The 19,748-nt window shown below is 48.8% G+C and overlaps 1 protein-coding gene across 2 annotated transcripts in view; it reads right to left on the bottom strand.

Annotated features, from left to right (window-relative positions):
• Positions 1–1,195: 1,195 nt before the first annotated feature.
• jag2 (jagged canonical Notch ligand 2) overlaps positions 1,196–19,748 on the bottom strand; it is a 186,863-nt gene continuing 168,310 nt past the window's right edge. For both annotated transcript variants that reach the window (XM_033027520.1, XM_033027521.1), the window contains 7 exons: positions 19,323–19,408; positions 15,738–15,851; positions 10,622–10,737; positions 6,600–6,848; positions 5,140–5,271; positions 4,174–4,336; positions 1,196–1,729 (listed from right to left, as the gene is read on the bottom strand). In XM_033027520.1, coding sequence (XP_032883411.1) covers positions 1,287–1,729; positions 4,174–4,336; positions 5,140–5,271; positions 6,600–6,848; positions 10,622–10,737; positions 15,738–15,851; positions 19,323–19,408 — 1,303 coding nt within the window. In that variant the 3' untranslated portion in view covers positions 1,196–1,286. The remainder of the gene's footprint in view (positions 1,730–4,173; positions 4,337–5,139; positions 5,272–6,599; positions 6,849–10,621; positions 10,738–15,737; positions 15,852–19,322; positions 19,409–19,748) is intronic.

The following is a 19,748-nucleotide window of genomic DNA, read 5'->3' as shown; positions in this document are numbered from 1 at the left end:
ATCAGCAGGAGAGTCTTTGACAGTTGCTACAACAATTAATTCCACATCGCTGCGGGCCACTCCAATACTGGAATCACCTCCAGGCACCCTCTCACCAAGATATTGCGAGGAATTTCACTGACCGCCCTTGACGGGATTGCACTGTGTACAACACCCAGCCACCATTAGGGTCACCCCACACATACGGTAAATGCAGGGTTGGCTACGACAAGGCACTTTGGTTTTGTGTTTTGATTTGCAGGGACGCATTGCTCTCTTGCAGCTGACGTCTCCACTCCCTGCACGGCGTGGAAGCCAAACTTCCCACTACTCCAAGCCCGGGCCCGCTGATGAGGGGTGTAGAGCAGAGAACACCACCTCTGATCGCATCACAGGTCCGCTTCCCCCCCTGCCCCCTCCCTCCCCCCACCCCCTTCTCTCTCTCCCTCTCTCATCCTTTTTTGCAGAAAAATCCCTCTCCTCACACTCTCTCCCCCACACTCCTCAAATCAATGGCAAACCGGAATTTTGCCAGGATTGATGGGGCAGCGAGTTCTGATGGCAGCATGCCCGCCAAGTACATGTGTGAGTGTAAGTGTGTGAATGTGTGTGTAAGTGTGCGTGTGTGAGTGATTGAGTGAGTGTGTGCGCACTTGTGCACGGGCGTCTGTGTGTGTGTGTGTGAGACGGGGGGGGGGCCAACATCCTACAACTCCTTCCCCAGAGCAGGGGGAATCGAGGACCAGAGGACATAGGGGCTGAGGAGATCCTGAGAGCTGGCCTCCAGTGAGGTCGGGCCGTCGGGCGGTCCATGGGAGTGTCCCGGCCCAGAGGTGACAATATACTAAAGAACGCACTACAATGCGACAAGCCGAGATGCCGCACGTAAACAGTCGGCTGCTCCGAAGCTCCCAGAGGCCGCTTGGTAGTAATAGAAAACGTCAAGCTCAATTCCTCGCCCATTTGCGGTGCCTCGAGTCCCATCCCTCCCATCTCCCCTCAGTGAACTTCCACTGAGAGATTAACTACGAAGATAGCAACTGGCAAAGAGACCTTGACACCTGACAAGTCACAAATAATTTATACAAGATTTGAGGAGACACTGGTAAATACATGTTCTATACACACACCAAAAGAAAGAGCCACTGGGCATGAAGACCGGTGCTTTCAGTCTCAATGAGAAATCTATCTCAATTTACCCCCCTTTCCCTTTCTATTTTTTTCTCTCTTTCTTTCTCTCTCCCTCTCTTTTTTTTTGTTTTAAGAAAAAAAATCTGTAGGCATGAAAGCGCCCTCCCCTTCTTCACTCATACAGAGAGGTCCTTACCTCCTTCATGGATTGCTGCATTGACATTTTTCACGCAGCGGTTGTCTCTCTTTCCTGTCCGGTGTGGCTGCTTGGCTGGGGAACACTGTGAGGACTTAAGGTCGCCTTTAGCAGGCATGAATGTGATTGTACATCTCTGCGTGGGGTACTTGTCCACATCGGGCTCCTCCTCACCCTCCTGGCCCACCACCAGAGTCCGTCCGCCGGGGGGCATCAGGTTCTTGCATTCGTACTGAATGTCCTTGTGGTCAATGGGGTTCCTGATGGGCTTGAGGGGCTCCCACTGATTGTTGACCGTGTCCTCCATGGGCGGGCGGCTTCTCTCCCGCTCTTTACGCCTCTTCCTCGTCCACCACACGCAGATGATGATGCAGATCAGCCAGACCATGCCGAAGGAAACGCTCAGCGCCGGCACCAGGTACCCTGCACACACACAACAGCCCAGATAGTAACTCAGCCGCATCAAATCATGAGAGGAATAGATCGGGTAGATGCACAGTCTCTTGCCCAGAGTAGGGGAATCGAGGACCAGAGGACATGGGTTCAAGGTGAAGGGGAAAAGATTTTAAAGGAATCTGAGGGATAACTTTTTCACACAAAGGGTGGTGGGTGTATGGAACAAGCTGCCAGAGGAGATAGTGCTATGAGAATTCAGGGTGACTTGGACAGGTTGGGTGAGTGGGCAGATGCATGGCACTTTGGCCTTCATCAGTCAGAGTATTGAGTATAGAAGTCGGGAGGTCATGTTGCAGTTGTATAAGATGTTGGTGAGACCGCATTTAGAATATTGTGTTCAGTTCTGGGCACCATGTTATAGGAAAGATATTGTCAAGCTTGAAAGGGTTTAGAGAAGATTTACGAGTATGTTGCCAGGACTAGAGGTTGAGTAGGCTGGGTCTCTATTCCTTGGAGTGCAGGAGGATGAGGGGTGATCTTATAGAGGTGTATAAAATCACGAGAGGAATAGATCGGGTAGATGCACGCAGTCTCTTGCCCAGAGCAGGGGGAATCGAGGACCAGAGGACATAGGTTCAAGGTGAAGGGAAAAACATTTAATAGCAATCTGAGGGGTAACTTTTTCACACAAAGGGTGGTGCGTTTATGGAACAAGCTGCCAAAGGAGGTAGTTGAGACTGGGACTATCCCAAAGTTTAAGAAACAGTTAGACAGGTACAAGGATAGGACAGGGGCCACAGTTTAAGAATAAGGAGTAAGCCATTTAGAACGGAGACGAGGAAACACTTTTTCACACAGAAAGCGGTGAGTGTGGAATTCTCTGAATGCTTTCAAGAGAGAGCTAGATAGGGCTCTTAAAAATAGCGGAGTCAGGGGATATGGGGGGAAGGCAGGAACGGGGTACTGATTGGGGATGATCAGCCATGATCACATTGAATGGCAGTGTTGCCTCGAAGGGCCGAATGGTCTACTCCTGCACCTATTGCCTATTGTCTATTGTCAGGTTTGGATGGATATGGACCAAACGTGGGCTGGTGGGACTAGTGTAGCTGGGACATGTTGGCCGGTGCGGGCAAGTCGGGCCGAAGGGCCTGTTACCACACTGTATCACTCTGTGACTCTATGACAGGCAGCTTCTCCAGAGAGAAGGAATGGGTGACTATTCAGGTTGTGACCCTTCTTCAGAGCAGCTACGTGGATAGGAAAGGTTTGGTTTGTTAGACCTAGTTTAGTTTATTGTCACATGTACTGAGGTACAGTGAAAAGCTTTTTTAGTTGAGCGCTATCCAGTCAGCGGAAAGACAATACATGATTTCCTCTAAACCCTACCTGTTCATATACCCATCCAAATGTCTTAAGACTCGCAATAGTATTTGTATAATTTTCGCTGACGGCTCATTCAGATAAAGACTACCATCTGAGTGAAAAACTTTCCCCTTGAGGTCCCCCTTAAATCTCTCCCCTCCCACCTTAAGCCTGTGCCCTCTAATTGTAGAATCCTCTACCCTGGGAAAAAGACTGAGCGTTCACTTTATCCGTGCCCCCCATGATCTTGTGCACCTCAATAAGGTCGTCCCTCAGCCTCCTACACCCCAAAAGAGAAAGTCACCCCTCAACCTGTCCCAACTTCTTCCGATAACTCACGCATGCCCACAATCCCAGATAATCTCTTCTGTGCCTTTTACAACTTAATGGCATCCTTCCTGTAGCTGGGTCACCAGAACATGAAAGCGCGCACTACCAGCCTCGAGAATAGCTTCCTCCCCTCTGTTATCAGGCTTCTGAATGGCCCTTCCATAAGCTAGGGTACTGTCCGATTCACCTCTACCCCATTGCGGACATTGGACTTGGTCCCTGGAGTTGGTGTGCCACATGCTGAGAACTATATTCTACACTCTGTACCTTCCCCTTTCCCCTATCTCTCCTAACAGGCAAGAGGTACAGAAGTGTGAAAACACACACCTCCAGATTCAGGGACAGTCTCTTCCCAGCTGTTATCAGACAACTGAACTGTCCTCTCATCAACTAGAGAGCGGTCCTGATCTTCCATCTACCCAATTGGAGACCTTCTCACCATCTTAAATCAGACTTTACTGGCTTTACCTTGCACTAAACATTATTCTATTTATCCTGTATCTGTACAATGTGGACGGCTTGATAGTAATCATATATAGGCTTTCCGCTGACTCGATGGGCAGGCAACAAAATCTTTACTGTGTGCCTCGGTACACGTGACAATAATGAACTAAACTACTTATTGCACTTGAGTTTGAACATATTGTATTCATGTATAACATTATCTGTTTGGAGAGCATACAAAACAAAGCTTTTTACTGTACCTCGGTACACGTGACCATAATAAACGTAAAGCTAAGCTAGGTCAGAGCAGTGAAAGGGTGAGTTGGCGTTACCTGGCTGGGAGAGAGGAACATACGCCGTCTCTATCTTCACCTCGATGACCGCCAGCATCACGGTGCTGTTATTCCGCTTGGTGATGCTGTCCACCATCTTAGTCACGGCCTCACGAATCAGCGCCTCATCCTGGCCCTGGGCCCCTGTTTGCTCAGCAAACGACTGGGGTTGGAGTCGAGAGCAAAATAAAATTGATAAGCACACAATTGGCTGCCAAGCAACATGCCTCATGACCCTACAACTCTCCCCTTCCTCCCGCCCGCCCCAGAGAAATGGTCCAAATGTTCTCACAAAAGGTTGGGCAGGCTAGGACTTTGCTCCTTGGAGCGTAGGAGAATATGGGTTGATCTTAGATAGGGTGAACGCACAGAGTCTTTTGCCCAGAGTAGGGGAATCGAGGAACAGAAGAACCCACAATGTCCGTGCCAAAGTGAAACTAATCTCTTCTGCCTGCAGGTGAACTATATCCCTCTATTCCTTGCTGATCCACGTCCCTGTCTAAACACCACTGTCGTATCTGCCTCCACCACCACCCCCAGCAGCGCGGTCCTGGCACCCACCACCCTCTGTGTAAAAGAACTTCCCCCGCTGTTCCCGAGTTTGGGTCCTGGGAAACTTCAACTATTTCAATGAGCCAACAGGATTCCCACACGGACAGCAGACACATGTAAACCAGCGGAGTGGAACGTGTAACACGTCGGGGCCACATGGTGGCGCAGCGGTAGAGTTGCTGCCTTTCAGCGCCAGAGACCCGGGTTCCATCCTGACTACAGGTGCTGCCTGTAAGGAGTTTGCACGTTCTCTCCGTGACCTGCGTGTGTTTATGTGTGTGTAGGATAGCGTTAGTGTGCGGGGATCGCTGGTCAATGTGGACTCAGTGGGACAAAGGGCCTGTTTGCGCGCTGTACCTCTAATCTAAACTACAAAAATACACGTGTGTGATCAAACACAGGCGCGTTACGTACCATGGCCACTTCCACCGCATTGTCGCTGGTGTTGGTGAGGTCGCACAACACAAACAAGGGCCGCTCGGTGGACAGGCCACGCAGCACCGGGAGGTACCGCAGCTCCGAGCAGATGTATTCCACCGTGATGCCCTGTGGAGGAGGAAAGGTAACCGATTAGTGCAGGTGTCAGGGAGAGGGGCTGAGAGGGAGAGATAGATCGACCACGATTGAATGACGGAGTAGACTTGATGGGCCGAATGACCTCATTCTGCTTCTGTAACCTATGAACTGGAGAAATACCTTCTCAGCGAAGTTAACATCCAATAAAAAACTCTTTAATTTATTGTCACCAGTACCGAGGTACCAATTGTTTTGATAGGCAGATGGTTGGAACAAAGGCCAAGTGCGTGATAAAAGGAGTGAAAAGATGCAAATTGTGAAAACAGAGGAGGTTTAGTTGAGTTTAGTTTATTGCCACGTGCACAGCTTTTTTGTTGTTCCAGTCAGCGGAATCTCAATACATGATTACAATCCAGCCATTTTCAGTATACAGATGTAGGATAAAGGGAATAACGTTTAGTGCAAGATAAAGTCCAGTAAAGTCTGATTAAATATCGTCCAAGGGTCTCCAATGAGGTAGATGGGAGGTCAGGACCGCTCTCTAGTTGGTGATACGACAGTTTAGTGGCTGGAAGTGCTGGAGTAACTCAGCGGGTCAGGCAGCATCTCTGGAGAACATGGATAGGTGACGTTTCGGGACGGCACTCTTCTTCAGACTGATTGTGGGGAGAGGGAGGGGGGAAGCTGGGAGAGGGGACAGGCGGGACAAAGCGTGCCAGGTAATAGATGGAGACAGGCAAAGTTTTTTTTGATAGGCAGATGGTTGGAGGCAAAGGCCAGAGATTTTTTTTTAAAGATGTGAGACAGAAGGATTGAAGAATTGTGTGGAGCCAGAGGAAGGAACGTAGGTGGAGGGAGAGGTGAGAAATCAGTACGAGTCCAGGTGGGACACGGGCGAGAAGAAAGGGGTACATGCGGTGTTACTGGAGGTTACATAAAATTGGAGAATTTAATGTTCCCACTGTCGGGTTGTGAATATGAGGTGCTGTTCCTTCAGTGAAGGAAGCGGCCCACAACCTCCCAAGGCTTGCAGTGAGACTGCCAAACAGAGATGGAAAGCAAAGATAGACATAAAATGCTGGAGTAACTCAACGGGACAGGCAGCATCTCTGGAGAGAAGATATGGGCGGCGTTTGTTGTCAAGATCCTTCGTCAGACTGGCTCTGTGAATAAAGGTGGTGCATGTGACAAATAACATTGAGTTTGACTTTGGGTTGGGTTGGGCAACGTTACTAGACAACCGTTGGAGAGGTCTCTCCATACATCAGGGTCGTAGGAAGGGATGAACACAGCACTCAAGGCTGCAGTGTCAGACTAACTCAGTGCCACTACACCAACCCCGGCCCCGCCACCCTTACCTTTGGCACCTTCTCCTTGTTGAAGAGTAGGGTGATCTTGGCGCAGTTGTTGTCCAGTTGCCCGCTGTCCGGCTGGCATTTGGCGTGGACGGGCAGAGTGTTGGTGGGGTTACACACTCCCCAGTCGGTGCAAGGAGGGGAGAAGCACTTCATCCAGGGGCTGATCCGGCACACCTGCCCCTCCGGGCAAAGGAAGTTCTCATGACCCGGCAGATCGTGCAACAGGCAAGACTTCTGGCCGCACCACACCTGCCGAAGCAAGAACCAGCAGCGGTGTCATTTAGAGATACAGCACAGCCTACCGAGCCCACGCCGACCAGCGATCACCCGTACACCAGCTCCGTTCCACACACCCGTCCACACTAGTTCTGCATTTCCCCACTTTCTCATCCACTCGCCACACACCTGGGGCAATTTGCAGGCAATAATTAACAAACAAACCCGCACGTCTTTGGAATGCGCGAGGAAACCGGAGAAACCCACAGGGTCACAGGGAGAACATGCAAACTCCACACAGAAAGGATGCGCCGCGGTAGCTCAATGGCAGTTCCGTAGTCAACACATTATTGAGTTGGCCGTGGGGTGCAGTTGAGCGAGGAGTTTGGGCCAGCTGACGAGTGTGAGAGATTACAGTGTTGGCCTTTTGTGTACAGCGCCTCCTCCACTGCCAGAGTGAAGCCACAGGCAAACTGGAGAAACGGCCCGCTTGGGTAACTTACAACACAACACTGCATGAACACTGAATTCTCCAATTTTAGTTAACTGACCCTCAAACATTTTTTTTCTTCTCCCCCCCCCCTTTCCTCGCTTCCCTGCGCCCCAACTTTACTCATGCACCTTTCTCCCCGTTCACCTCCATTCCTTCCTCTGGCTTCACAACTCCAATCTCTTCTATCCTAATCTCTCAGCTTTCTTCTTTTCATCTGCCCATCATCACCCCCTCCCCCCCCCCTTCCCCCTCACCTGTACCCACCTATCACTCGCCAGTCTTTGTCCGACCTCTCTTCCAGCTTTCTTTCTCTCTCCTCCCCCCCACCCAACAACAATCAGTCTGAAGAAGGGTCCCGACCCGAAACGTCACCCATGTGCCTGCCTGACCCGCTGAGTTACTCCAGCACTCTGTCTTTTTTCAATGTGAGTGGGTGATGGACAGATTCCGTAGGGCCCAAGGACGTTGACGAGCTCTCTCTCTCTCTCCGACTATGAATACTGCTAGGATTGAGTAGTATGAACAGTGTACTAAATGTTTTAAGTCACTTTATTGGTGCCTCCTGGTTTTGTATTGGAAACAAGGAACCATTCTACTGCAACCAGAGAGCAGTCCTGAACTAGTATCTACCTTATTGGGGACCCTTGGACTATCTTTGAATGGACTTTACTGGACTTGCGCTAAATGTTATTCCCTTTATCATGTATCTGTACACTGTGGATGGCTTGATTGTAATCATGTATTGTCTTTCCACTGGGTGCTTAGCATGCAAGAAAAGCTTTTCACTGTACCTCGCTACATGCGACAATAAACTACACTGAACCATATCGTGTGCTGAATTGATGAGTTTATCTACCTTCTCCCCACTTCTTTGTACCTTTGCTTTTGTCCCCTCCTCTTTCCCACCTTTACATAAGTTCATTTTAGAGCTGCAGCAGGGAAACAGGTCCTTCAGCCCACCGAGTCCGTGCTGACCAGCAAACAACCCGTACACTAGCATTATATACGATGCGATAGATCTGACAACGGTTATAAAAGCACAAAATACATGAAACATGAAATTAAAGTGACGAGTGGAAAGGATTGGGGACGTGCAAAGATTGGGGCGGGGGAGGTGGGGGGGGGGGGGGGGGAGTCAGTCCCAGTCAACCCCGTGACAGAAGGGGAGGGGGAAGAGTTGTACAGTTTGATAGCCACAGGGAAGAAGGATCTCCTGTGGCGTTCTGTGCTGCATCTTGGTGGAACCAGTCTGTTGCTGAAGGTGCCCCTCAGGTTGACCAGTGTGTCACGGAGGGGGTGAGCTGTATTGTCCAGGAAGCTCCGTAGTCTGAGGAGCATCCTCCCCTCCAAGACCAACCTCCCATGAATCCAACATTACATTTTGGGGACAATTTATAATTGACAGAAACATTAGACAATAGGTGCAGGAGTAGGCCATTCGGCCCTTCGAGCCAGCACCGCCATTCAATGTGATCATGGCTGATCATCCACAATCAGTATCCCGTTCCTGCCTTCTCCCCATATCCCCTGACTCCGCTATCTTTAAGAGCCCTATCTAACTCTCTCTTGAAAGCATCGAGGGAACCGGCCTCCACCGCCCTCGGAGGCAGAGAATTCCACAGACTCACAACCCTCTGGGTGAAAAAGTTTTTTCTCATCTCCGTTCTAAATGGCTTACCCCTTATTCTTAAACTGTGGCCCCTGGTTTTTGGACTCCCCCAATATCTGGAATGAACCAATTAACCTGTACGTCTTTGGAGCGTGGGAGGAAACCAGAGCACCCGGAGAAAACCCACGCATTCACAGGGAGAACGTACAAACTCCGTGCAGACAGCACCCGTAGTCAGGATTGAATCCGTGCCTCTGGTGCTGTAGGGCAGCAACTCTACCGCTGCGCCACCGTGCCGCCCTGTATTATCAGTTTAGTGAATGAGCCGCTTAGTCACTGAACACGAATCGAGACGATCAGAGAGTTGAAATGTTGCTTTAGAAAGGGACAATATTGGGCAGAACAAAGTCACCATTTAGAAAGTTACAGAACTGTAATCATTTTATCAGATTGCTCTGACAGAGACAGATTAAGCTCGAGCTAGTCCTGCCAAAACATGCATCTGCTTTCACAGGTTTGTTTACTAGCTGGGGGAGACAAGGGAGGAGAGGGGAAGAAAAGTACACACACACACACAATGAAGACAGGCTGGTTCCTTCACCTGGAAACAGCAAAGCACTGCGGCGCAGTGCCAGGAACAGAGGAGGGAGTGGATGAGAAAGTGGAACAACATGTGTGTCAATAGACAATAGACAATAGACAATAGGTGCAGGAGTAGGCCATTCGGCCCTTCGAGGAACCACGGGCCATTCACTGCGATCATGGCTGATCTACCACAATCAGTACCTCGTTCCTGCCTTCTCCCCATATCCCCTGACACTGCTATTTTTAAGAGCCCTATCTAGCTCTCTCTTGAAAGTATCCAGAGAACCGGCCTCCAGTGCCTTCTGTGGCAGAGAATTCCACAGACTCACAACTATGTGTGTGAATATGTTTTTCCTCATCTCCGTTCTAAATGGCTTACCCCTTATTCTTAAACTGTGGACCCTGGTTCTGGACTCCCCCAACATCGGGAACATGTTTCCTGCCTCTATCGTGTCCAAACCCTTAACAATCTTATATATTTCAATGAGAGGCCCTCTCATCCTTCTAAACTCCAGAGTGTACAAGCCCAGCTGCTCCATTCTCTCAGCATATGACACTCCCGCCATCTCGGGAATTAACCTTATAAACCTAAGTGCACTATCTCAATAGCAAGAATGTCCTTCTTCAAATTAGGGGACCAAGACTGCACACAATACTCCAGGTGTGGTCTCACTAGGGCTCTGTACAACTGCAGAAGGACCTCTTTTCTCCTATATTCGATTCCTCTTGTTATAAAGGCCGACATGCCATTCGCTTTCTTCACTACCTGCTGTACCTGCTTGCTTACTTTCATAGACTGATGTACAAGGACCCACAGATCCCATTGTACTTCCCCTTTTCCCAACTTGACGCCATTTAGATAGTAATCTGCCTTCCTGTTTTTGGTACCAAAGTGGATAACCTCACATTTATCCACATTAAACTTCATCTGCCATGCATCTGCCCACTCCCACAACCTGTCCAAGTCACCCTGCATTCTCATAGCACTACCTCCTCACAGTTCACACTGCCACCCAGCTTTGTGTCATCTGAAAATTTGCTAATGTTACTTGGAACATGTACATACATACACGTCCCAATCAACCAAACTGTACGACGTGAAGCAGCTGGTCCGCATACCTTTGTGCAGTTGATGTTGCCGTTCAAACACTGGCAGGTGTTGCACTCTTGATCCCATCGCAGTCCGTGAGGATGGAACTGTCCCGACATGAAACACGACTTGCCAAATCCAATAACTGCAGAGGAACAAATCAAAGGATCAGAGCTTCACCGAGAAAATACACAGCTCATGTTGATCGCAAATATTCAATGATACTGCATTGTCACAAGTACCAAGGGGCTGTGAAAGTCTTTTTCTGCATACAGTTCAGTTAAAAAATCTTACTGTACATAGGCACAACCATAGCCAAGTACAAGAAAAATAGATTACACTGAGGCTGTTCACGAGACTCACCAGGTTTCCGACGTCATTGTGTGTGATTCATGTCTTTCAGTGTAGTTTATTGTCACATGTACCGAGGTACAGTGAAAAGCTTTTGTTGCGTGCTAACCAGTCAGCAGAAAGACAATACATGATTACAATCGAGCCATTGTAGTGTAGAGATTTAAGCGTGTGGAGCGATTGTAATATGAGTTTGCATATTTACGTGGTTAGCAGGTAAATAGTCGCCTGGGTTGGGGCGTCATCTTCAAAGCTGTTAAAAATGCACAATCTTAACATTGCCATGAACCTCCCTCCCCCAACCCTGGGTAAATGACTGTGCGTTCACTTTGGTGGCAAAAACAGGAAGGCAGATTACTATCTAAATGATGTCAAGTTGGGAAAAGGGGAAGTACAATGGGATCTGGGGTCCTTGTTCATCAGAAAATGAAATTAACATGCAGGTACAGCAGGAAGTGAAGAAAGCGAATAGCATGTTGGCCTTCATAACAAGAGGAATTGAGTATAGGAGCAAAGAGGTAATTCTGCAGTTGTACAGGGCCCTAGTGAGACCACACCTGGAGTATTGTGTGCAGTTTTGGTCCCCTAATTTGAGGAAGGACATTCTTGTCATTGACGGTGTGCAGCGTAGGTTTACAAGGTTAATTCCCGGGATGGCGGGACTGTCATATGCTGATAGAATGGAGCGGCTGGGCTTGTATACTCTGGAGTTTAGAAGGATGAGAGGGCATCTTATTGAAACATATAAGATTATTAAGGGTTTGGACACGCTTGAGGCAGGAAATATGTTCCCGATGTTGGGGGAGTCCAGAACCAGGGGTCACAGTTTAAGAATAAGGGGTAAGCCATTTAGAACGGAGACGAGGAAACACTTTTTCTCACAGAGAGTTGTGAGTCTGTGGAATTTTCTGCCTCAGAGGGCGGTGGAGGCAGGTTCTCTGGATACTTTCAAGAGAGAGCTAGATAGGGCTCTTAAAGATAGCGGAGTCAGGGGATATGGGGAGAAGGCAGGAACGGGGTACTGATTGGGGATGATCAGCCATGATCATATTGAATGGCGGTGCTGGCTCGATGGGCCGAATGGCCTACTCCTGCACCTATTGTCATTCACCCTATGAATTCCACTCTTGATTTTATGTACAGGCTTGAACGTCTTTCACCCAGGGTAGGAGAATCAAGTATCAAAAGACGATGGTTTATGTGGTAGATGCTTATAGGTATAAGGTGAGAGCGGCAAGATTTAATAGAAACTTGTGGGGCAGCTTTTTCACACAGAGGGTGGTGGGTGTATGGAACGAGCTGCCAGAGGAGGTAGCTGAGGCAGGTACTAAACAGCATTTAAAAGACATTTGGACAGGTCCATGGATTGGAAATGTTTAGAGGGATATGGGGCAATTGTGGGCAGGTGGGACGAGTGCAGATGGGGCGCCATGGTCGGTGTGTTTAAATATGAAAGTCGTGGATGTGTACCGGCCTTTGGGAGTCCTGGAGTACTGTGCGTAACTAGTGGCTAAGGATACATCTGCCACATTTCTCCTCTTTTGTGAGACACAAAATGCTGCAGTGACTCAGCAGGTCAGGCAGCAACACGCAAAAAAAAAATGATGGGTAACTGCAGTCCGAAGAAGGGCCCCGACACAAAATGTCACCCATCATTTTCTCTCCAGAGATGCTGCCTGACTCAGTACAGCTATGTCAAACACTCCAGGGGCAGAACAAGTGCAGGCCAGACACACATTAAACTCCCTCTACATTTTTCCACCAAGCGCGCCCACATACACTGCTGTACAGGTAACACTAAACAAAACTCCCTCTCATCACACCATCAATCACACCCAGGCTCGATTAAAACACACACATTCTGCAAACACTTGTGTGTTCGACCTGAAATACTAATTACGTTTCTCTCTCCCCAGATGCTGTCTGACCAGCTGAGTGTTCCACCTACTGCGGCCACATTCAGGGAACTATGGACTTAAGAGTATAAGATCTCTCCGTACATCAATGCTGTTAAGGCTCCTGTATTTGATCAAGTTGCATTTGATCCTCTCAAAGTGCAACACCTCACACTTGACCTCTCAAAACTCCATTTGCCATTTCCCTGCCCATATCTGCAACTGATGATACCTGCTGTATCGTTTGACAACCTCCCTCACTTTGTACTTCAATGGTGTCTTTATTGTATCAAAATACTGTGAAATGCTTGTTCTACACAATGGGTGGCAAGGTGGCGCAGCGGTAGAGTCACTGCCTCACAGCGCCAGAGACCCGGGTTCGATCCTGACTAGGGGTGATGTCCATACGGAGTTTGTACGTTCTCCCAGTGATGTGCGTGGGTTTTCTCCATGTGCTCTGGTTTCCTTCCCACATTCCAAAGATAAGGTTATTTGGCTTTGGTAAAATTGTAAAATGTCCCCAGTGTGCAGGATAGTGCTAGTGTACGGTGTGATCGCTGGTCGGCGCGGACTCGGAGGGCCAAAAGGCCCGATTCAGCGTTGTATCTCTAAACTAAACTAAACTTACACATTATGCATCAAACATACAGTACATGAGTAATAGCCCTGTCCCACGGTGCGAGTTCATTCCAAGAGCTTTCCCGAGTTTAAAAAAAATCAAACTCGTGGTAAGCACGGAGAATGAACGTAGCGGGTACGTCGGAGCTCGGGGACGTCTCCTAGCGCTAACGGCAGGTACTCGGGAAGACTCGCTAACAGCAGGTAAGCACGGGAAGACTCGTGAAGATTTTTCAACATGATGAAAAATGTCCACGAGAGCCCCGAGTACTGACGAGTGGCCATTACCGTAAATCTCCGAGTTCGAATCAGGGCAAACTCGGGAGAGCTCTTGGAATGAACGCGTACCGTGGGACAGGGCTTTTACACAGATCCTCTCCAGCAAGTTAGGATTGTATTTCAAATCTCCAGCATCTGTAGTTTTATTTTTTGGCTTGAATTTTATTAAGAACATAGAAGAGTGCAGCACAGGACCAGACCCTACTGGTCAGAATGTCTGTGCTGAACATGATGCCAAGACCAACTCTTGTCCATGTATGTTTCTATAAAGTACCTTAAACGCCACCATCGTACTTGCCTCCACAACCACCCCTGGTGACGTGTTGCAGGCAGCCAGCACCCTCTTAAAAAAAAACTTGCCCCGCACATCTCCTTAAGTTTTGCCCCTCTCACAATAAGGTTATGCCCTCTTGTATTTGACATTTCTACCTTGGGAAAAATTATTGATAATTTACGTTGTATTAGCAGCTAATAACTTAATCTAATGGGGGTGGGAGGGACTATCTTTAATCGGATTATGCTGGACTTTATCTTGCACTAAACGTTATTCCCCGTTATCCTGTATCTGTACACTATGGATTGTAATCAGGAATAGCCTTTGTGCTGACTGGATAGCATGCAACAAAAAAAGTGTTTCATAATACCTCGGTACAGGTGACAATAAACTAAACTAAATTATCCTTGGGTCTGGAACCGAAACGTCACCCACTCCTTCTCTCCAGAGATGCTGCCTCACCCGCTGAGTTACTCCAGCATCTTGTGTCTACCTTTGATTTTATCCAGCATCTGCAGTTCTTTCTCACACACTTTATCACTAATTAATGCTCTCTTTGAGCATCTGGAAGACACCGAAAGACAATTTGCTGAGCCTGTGGGCAGATCAATAAGACGGAACAATGGGAGGACCTTGTTCTCAGACAAGGCACAGCTCCCCCACCCCTTCGTTAGTTCCCTTGCCTGGCGGTTGCTGGGAGACGAACGTGTAAGGAAGGAGCAGCCTCCTGTTGCTCTCAAGCAAGTCGCCACTTGTTAGAAAATAAAGCAAGGTCACAGATGGAGCCTGTAAGCCGGTCAGCAGCCCTCGAGTGTTCTCCAGTCAGGAAAGGAGTCGTTTAGGTTTATTATTGCCATGTGTAGAGGGGTACAGTGAAAAGCTTCGCTTTGCATGCTATCCTAACAGATTGGGCGCAGCGGTAGATTTGCTGCCTCACGGCGCCAGGAACCCCGGGTTCGATCCTGACCTCGGGTGCCGAGTCTGTGCAGAGTTTGGACTTTGGAGATACAGCACAGAAACAGGCCCATCGGCCAACCGAGTCCACGCAAACCAGAGCACCCAGATGAAATTGAGGGAGTGCAGAGTAGGTTTACAAGGTTAATTCCCGGGATGGCGGGACTGTCATATGCTGGGAGAATGGAGCAGCTGGGCTTGTACACTCTGGAGTTTAGAAGGATGAGAGGGTATCTTAATGAAACATATAAGATTATTAAGGGTGTGGATACGCTAGAGGCAGGAAACATGTTCCCGATGTTGGGGGAATTCAGAACCAGTTTAAGAATAAGGGGTAGGCCATTTAGAACGGAGAGGAGGAAACACTTTTTCACGCGGAGAGTTGTGAGTCTGTGGAATTCTCTGCCTCAGAGGGCGGTGGAGGCCGGTTCACTGGATACTTTCAAGAGAGAGCTAGTTGGGGTTCTTAAAGATAGCAGAGTCAGGGGATATGGGGAGAAGGCAGGAACGGGGTACTGATTGGGAATGATCAGCCATGATCACATTGAATGGCGGTGCTGGCTCGAAGGGCCGAATGGCCTACTCCTGCACCAATTGTCTATTGAAACCCACGCGGTCACAGGGAGAACATGCAAACTCTACACAGACAGCACCCCTGGTGAGGATGGAGCCCCAGGTCTCTGGCGCTGTGAAGCAGCAACTTTACCAACTGCGCCACTGTGCTGCCCCTTACTTTGTGTCACGTCGGTTTTTGGCGAAGAAAAGATCACGTACCTTCTTGGCATCTGTGACCTGCTCTTCCTGCAGGACAGATGCACCTGTAGCCATTTATCTCATCGACACAAGTAGCTCCATAAACACAAGGGGATGACTGGCATTCATTGATGTCTTGGGGAGAGAGAGAGAATAAAAAGCACACGTTAACAAAGGAACGAAGGACACTAAAAATGCTTATGAGGCCACGTTTCCTGCCCTGCCTAATTACAGATGGCAGCGCAGCCTCTGAAAGCTTGTCATTAGTTCCACAGTGAACAATTGGGCTGGGTCGACCATTGAGAGGCAGCTCTTTGAGTGGCTCTTTATTTCCCGAGCAGCTGTGCTTGCAGCCCCTGTCAAAGAACCGCCAACGTCTGTTCCCGTCCCCTCACCCCCCCGATACGTCCGTGGCCTGCTCAGGTCAACACACTCTCTGTCGCATAAGCACCCTGAACGTCAGTGCGCACGTGCCCCTGATGGTGAGCTTGGGAAAGAAGGCGAGAGCAAAGCGACACAAAGTGCTGGAGTAACTCAGCAGGTCAGGCAGCATCTCTGGAGGACGTTGAGAGGCAAAGTTTTTGGTCGGGACCCGGCTTCAGACTGATTGTGTCTGTATCCACCTATCACTAACCAGGCTTTGTCCTGCCCTCACCCCTCTTGCAGCTCCCCCCCCCTACCTAAACTACAATCATTCTGAAGAAGGGTCCCAACCCAAAACGTAACCTATCCATGTTCTCCAAAAATGAGTTACTCCAGCACTCGCTGCCTTTTTTGGTAAACCAGCATTTGCAATTCCCTGTGTCTCCATCTTAGTTTAGTTTAGAGATACAATAGACAATAGACAATAAACAATAGGTAAACAATAGATGCAGGAGTAGGCCGTACGGCCCTTCGAGCCAGCACTACCACTCAATGTGATCATGGCTGATCATCCCCAATCAGTACCCCGTTCCAGCCTTCTCCCCATATCCCCTGACGCCGCTATCTTTAAGAGCCCTATCTAGCTCTCTCTTGAAAGCATCCAGAGAACCTGCCTCCACCCTCTTCTGTTTCCTCGTCTCCAACATACAACATGGAAACAGGCCCCTTCGGCCCACCGAGTCCGCGCTGACCATCGACCACCCGTTCTCACTAGTTCTGTGTTATCCCACTTGCTCAACCACTCCCTACACACTGGCCGCAATTTACAGAGGGCCAATTAACCTACAAACCCGCACGTCTTTGGGATGTGGGAAGAAACCAGAGCACCCGGGAAAACCCCATGCGGTCACAGAGAGGTCAGGATCAAACCCAGGTGTATGCGCTATCAGGCAGTAGCTCTACCCGCTGACCCAAGCCCTGAATTAATTCCCTCTGCAACCTTCTGTTTTGCTCTCGACTATGCTTGAAACCTCTCTTTGGTTAATCCACCTCAAAAGCTCCTTATGAGGCTCTACGACAGATTGTGTCTGTCTGATAACACTCTGTGAAGCGCCTTACGGCACTTTATTTTGTTTAATATTAACGTGGCGCCAAGTACTCGACTGGAAGGCCAGCCAGTCTGGGCAGGAACCTGGACTGTCCTCAGCGCTGGTCACCCACTGCTCAGCTGCCTTGGAGGCAAAAGATTGTGTGTTTGAGACCGGCTGACAGAAACATAGACAGTAGGTGCAGGAGTAGGCCATTCAGCCCTATGGGCCAGCACCACCATTCAATATGATCATGGCTGATCATCCTGAATCAGTACCCCGTTCCTGCCTTCTCCCCATATCCCTTGATTCCGTTAACCCTAACAGCTAAATCTAACTCTCTCTTAAAAACATCCAGTGAATTGGCCTCCACTGCCTTCTGTGGCAGGGAATTCCACAGATTCACAACTCTCTGGGTGATTGTAGCATTTTTCCTGCATCTAGCCTGTCCAATCCCTTAATAATTTTATATGTTTTTATAAGAATCCCTCATCCTTCTAAATTCCAGTGAAGACAAGCGCAGTCGACCCATTCTTTCATCATATGTCAGTCCCGCCATCCCGGGAATTAACCTGGTGAACCTACGCTGCACATCCTCAACAGCAAGAATAGCAATCGCAAGGGTCAGGCAGCATCTCTGCAGAACATGGATAGGTGACATTTCACAGAGTGCTGGAGTAACTCAGCGGGTCAGGCAACATCTGTGGAGAACATGGATAGGTGACGTTTCACAGAGTGCTGGAGTAATTCAGCGGGTCAGGCAGCATCTGTGGAGAACATGGATAGGTGACGTTTCACAGAGTGCTGGAGTAATTCAGCGGGTCAGGCAGCATCTGTGGAGAACATGGATAGGTGACATTTCACAGAGTGCTGGAGTAACTCAGCGGGTCAGGCAGCATCTGTGGAGAACATGGATAGGTGATGTTTTGGAGGAGGTGGATGCAGAGGCTTCTTCCCTACAGCCATCAGGCTATTATACACTACAACCTCAAATAAGCTTTGAACTACATAGACTATTATTATTATTATTATTACACTACTATTGTTTGTTTTTTTGAGTATGTGTGTGTGTGTGTGTATATATATGTGTGCCTGCGTGTGTGTGTGTGTGTGTATTTGTATGTATATATATGTGTGTGTGTGTGTGTGCGCATGTGTATATGTGTGTATTTGTATGTGTGTGTGTGTGTGTGTGTGTATTTGTATGTGCGTGTGTGTGTATATGTGTGTGTGTGTGTGTAAGTGTGTGTGTGTGTGTGTGTGTGTGTATGCGTGTGTGCGTGTGTGTGTGTGCGTGTATGTGTGTGTATTTGTATGTATATATGTGTGTGTGTGTGTATATATGTGTGTGTATTTGTATGTGTGTGTGCGTGTGTATATGTGTGTGTGTGTATTTGTATGTATATATATGTGTGTGTGTGCGCATGTATATATGTGTGTGTATTTGTGTGTGTGTGTGTGTATTTGTGTGCGTGTGTGCGTGTGTTGTGTGCGTGTGTGCGTGTGTATCAATCAATCACGTTCTCCCTGTGACTGTGTGGATTTTCACCAGGTGCTCTGTTTTTCTCTCACATCCCAAAGACGTTGAGGTTTGTAGGTTAATTAGGGAAAGATAGACAAAAATGCTGGAGAAACTCAGCGGGTGAGGCAGCATCTATGGAGCGAATAGGCAACGTTTTTGGTCGAGACCCTTCTTCAGACTGATGTGGAAGCTTCCCCCCCACCTCCACATCAGTCTGAAGAAGTTCTCGACCCGAAACGTCGCCTATTCCTTCGCTCCATAGATGCTGCCTCACTCGCTGAGTTTCTCCAGCATTTTTGTTCACCGATTTTTCCATCATCTGCATTTCTTTCTTAAACTATCATTGGGCAGATAGTGATTGGCATGGACCCTGTGGGCCGATGGGCCTGTTTCCACACTGTATCTCCATATTAAACTAAACTTAAGCTGAGGAATATGAGCGGGGAGAGGGTGATGGCTGCACTTCTCCCAGAGATGGCTGTCTGTGTGAGAAATTTAGCCAGCTGGTGTTGCATTCTGCGAGGTACAACTGGCCCTTCACGTCACACAGAGAGTGGGTGAGAACAAAAGGGGCGCGGGGTCACGGATGGCGTGACCCCGTGAACTCCGCTGCCCAGCACATCAGGTACTTACTGATTCGGCAGTCGGGCCCGGCAAAGCCTGGAGCGCATTCACACCGAAACCAATTCACACCGTCCACGCAGATGCCTCCATTGTAGCTGCAGAGACAAAAGCACAAGCAACCCCCATCACTGCTCGCCCGTTAGACACAAGTGTTCCCCTGCCACTGTCAACACAACACAGCTGAGGGGCAAAGACACGTGAAGAAAAGCAACTAAACTTCTGCCTCGACGTGGCCCGCCATTCAAATGCAAATGCCCATTGTGGTTGAGGAGGATGTTTTGAGCTTTCCTTTGACAATGGGAGAATGAAAGGGTCGGGGAACCATGCCATTCCATTGTCAAGCCAGGCCAGCCACAGAAAAGGAGTTCCATTATTACCCCCTGTCCTCTGCTGCCCAATACAGGCTGGGTGATTACAGCTTGTGTCACAGATAAG

This window comes from Amblyraja radiata, chromosome 9 (genome assembly GCF_010909765.2).
Source record: "Amblyraja radiata isolate CabotCenter1 chromosome 9, sAmbRad1.1.pri, whole genome shotgun sequence".
Lineage (NCBI taxonomy): Eukaryota > Metazoa > Chordata > Chondrichthyes > Rajiformes > Rajidae > Amblyraja > Amblyraja radiata.
This window is presented reverse-complemented; position numbering and strand designations above follow the sequence as displayed.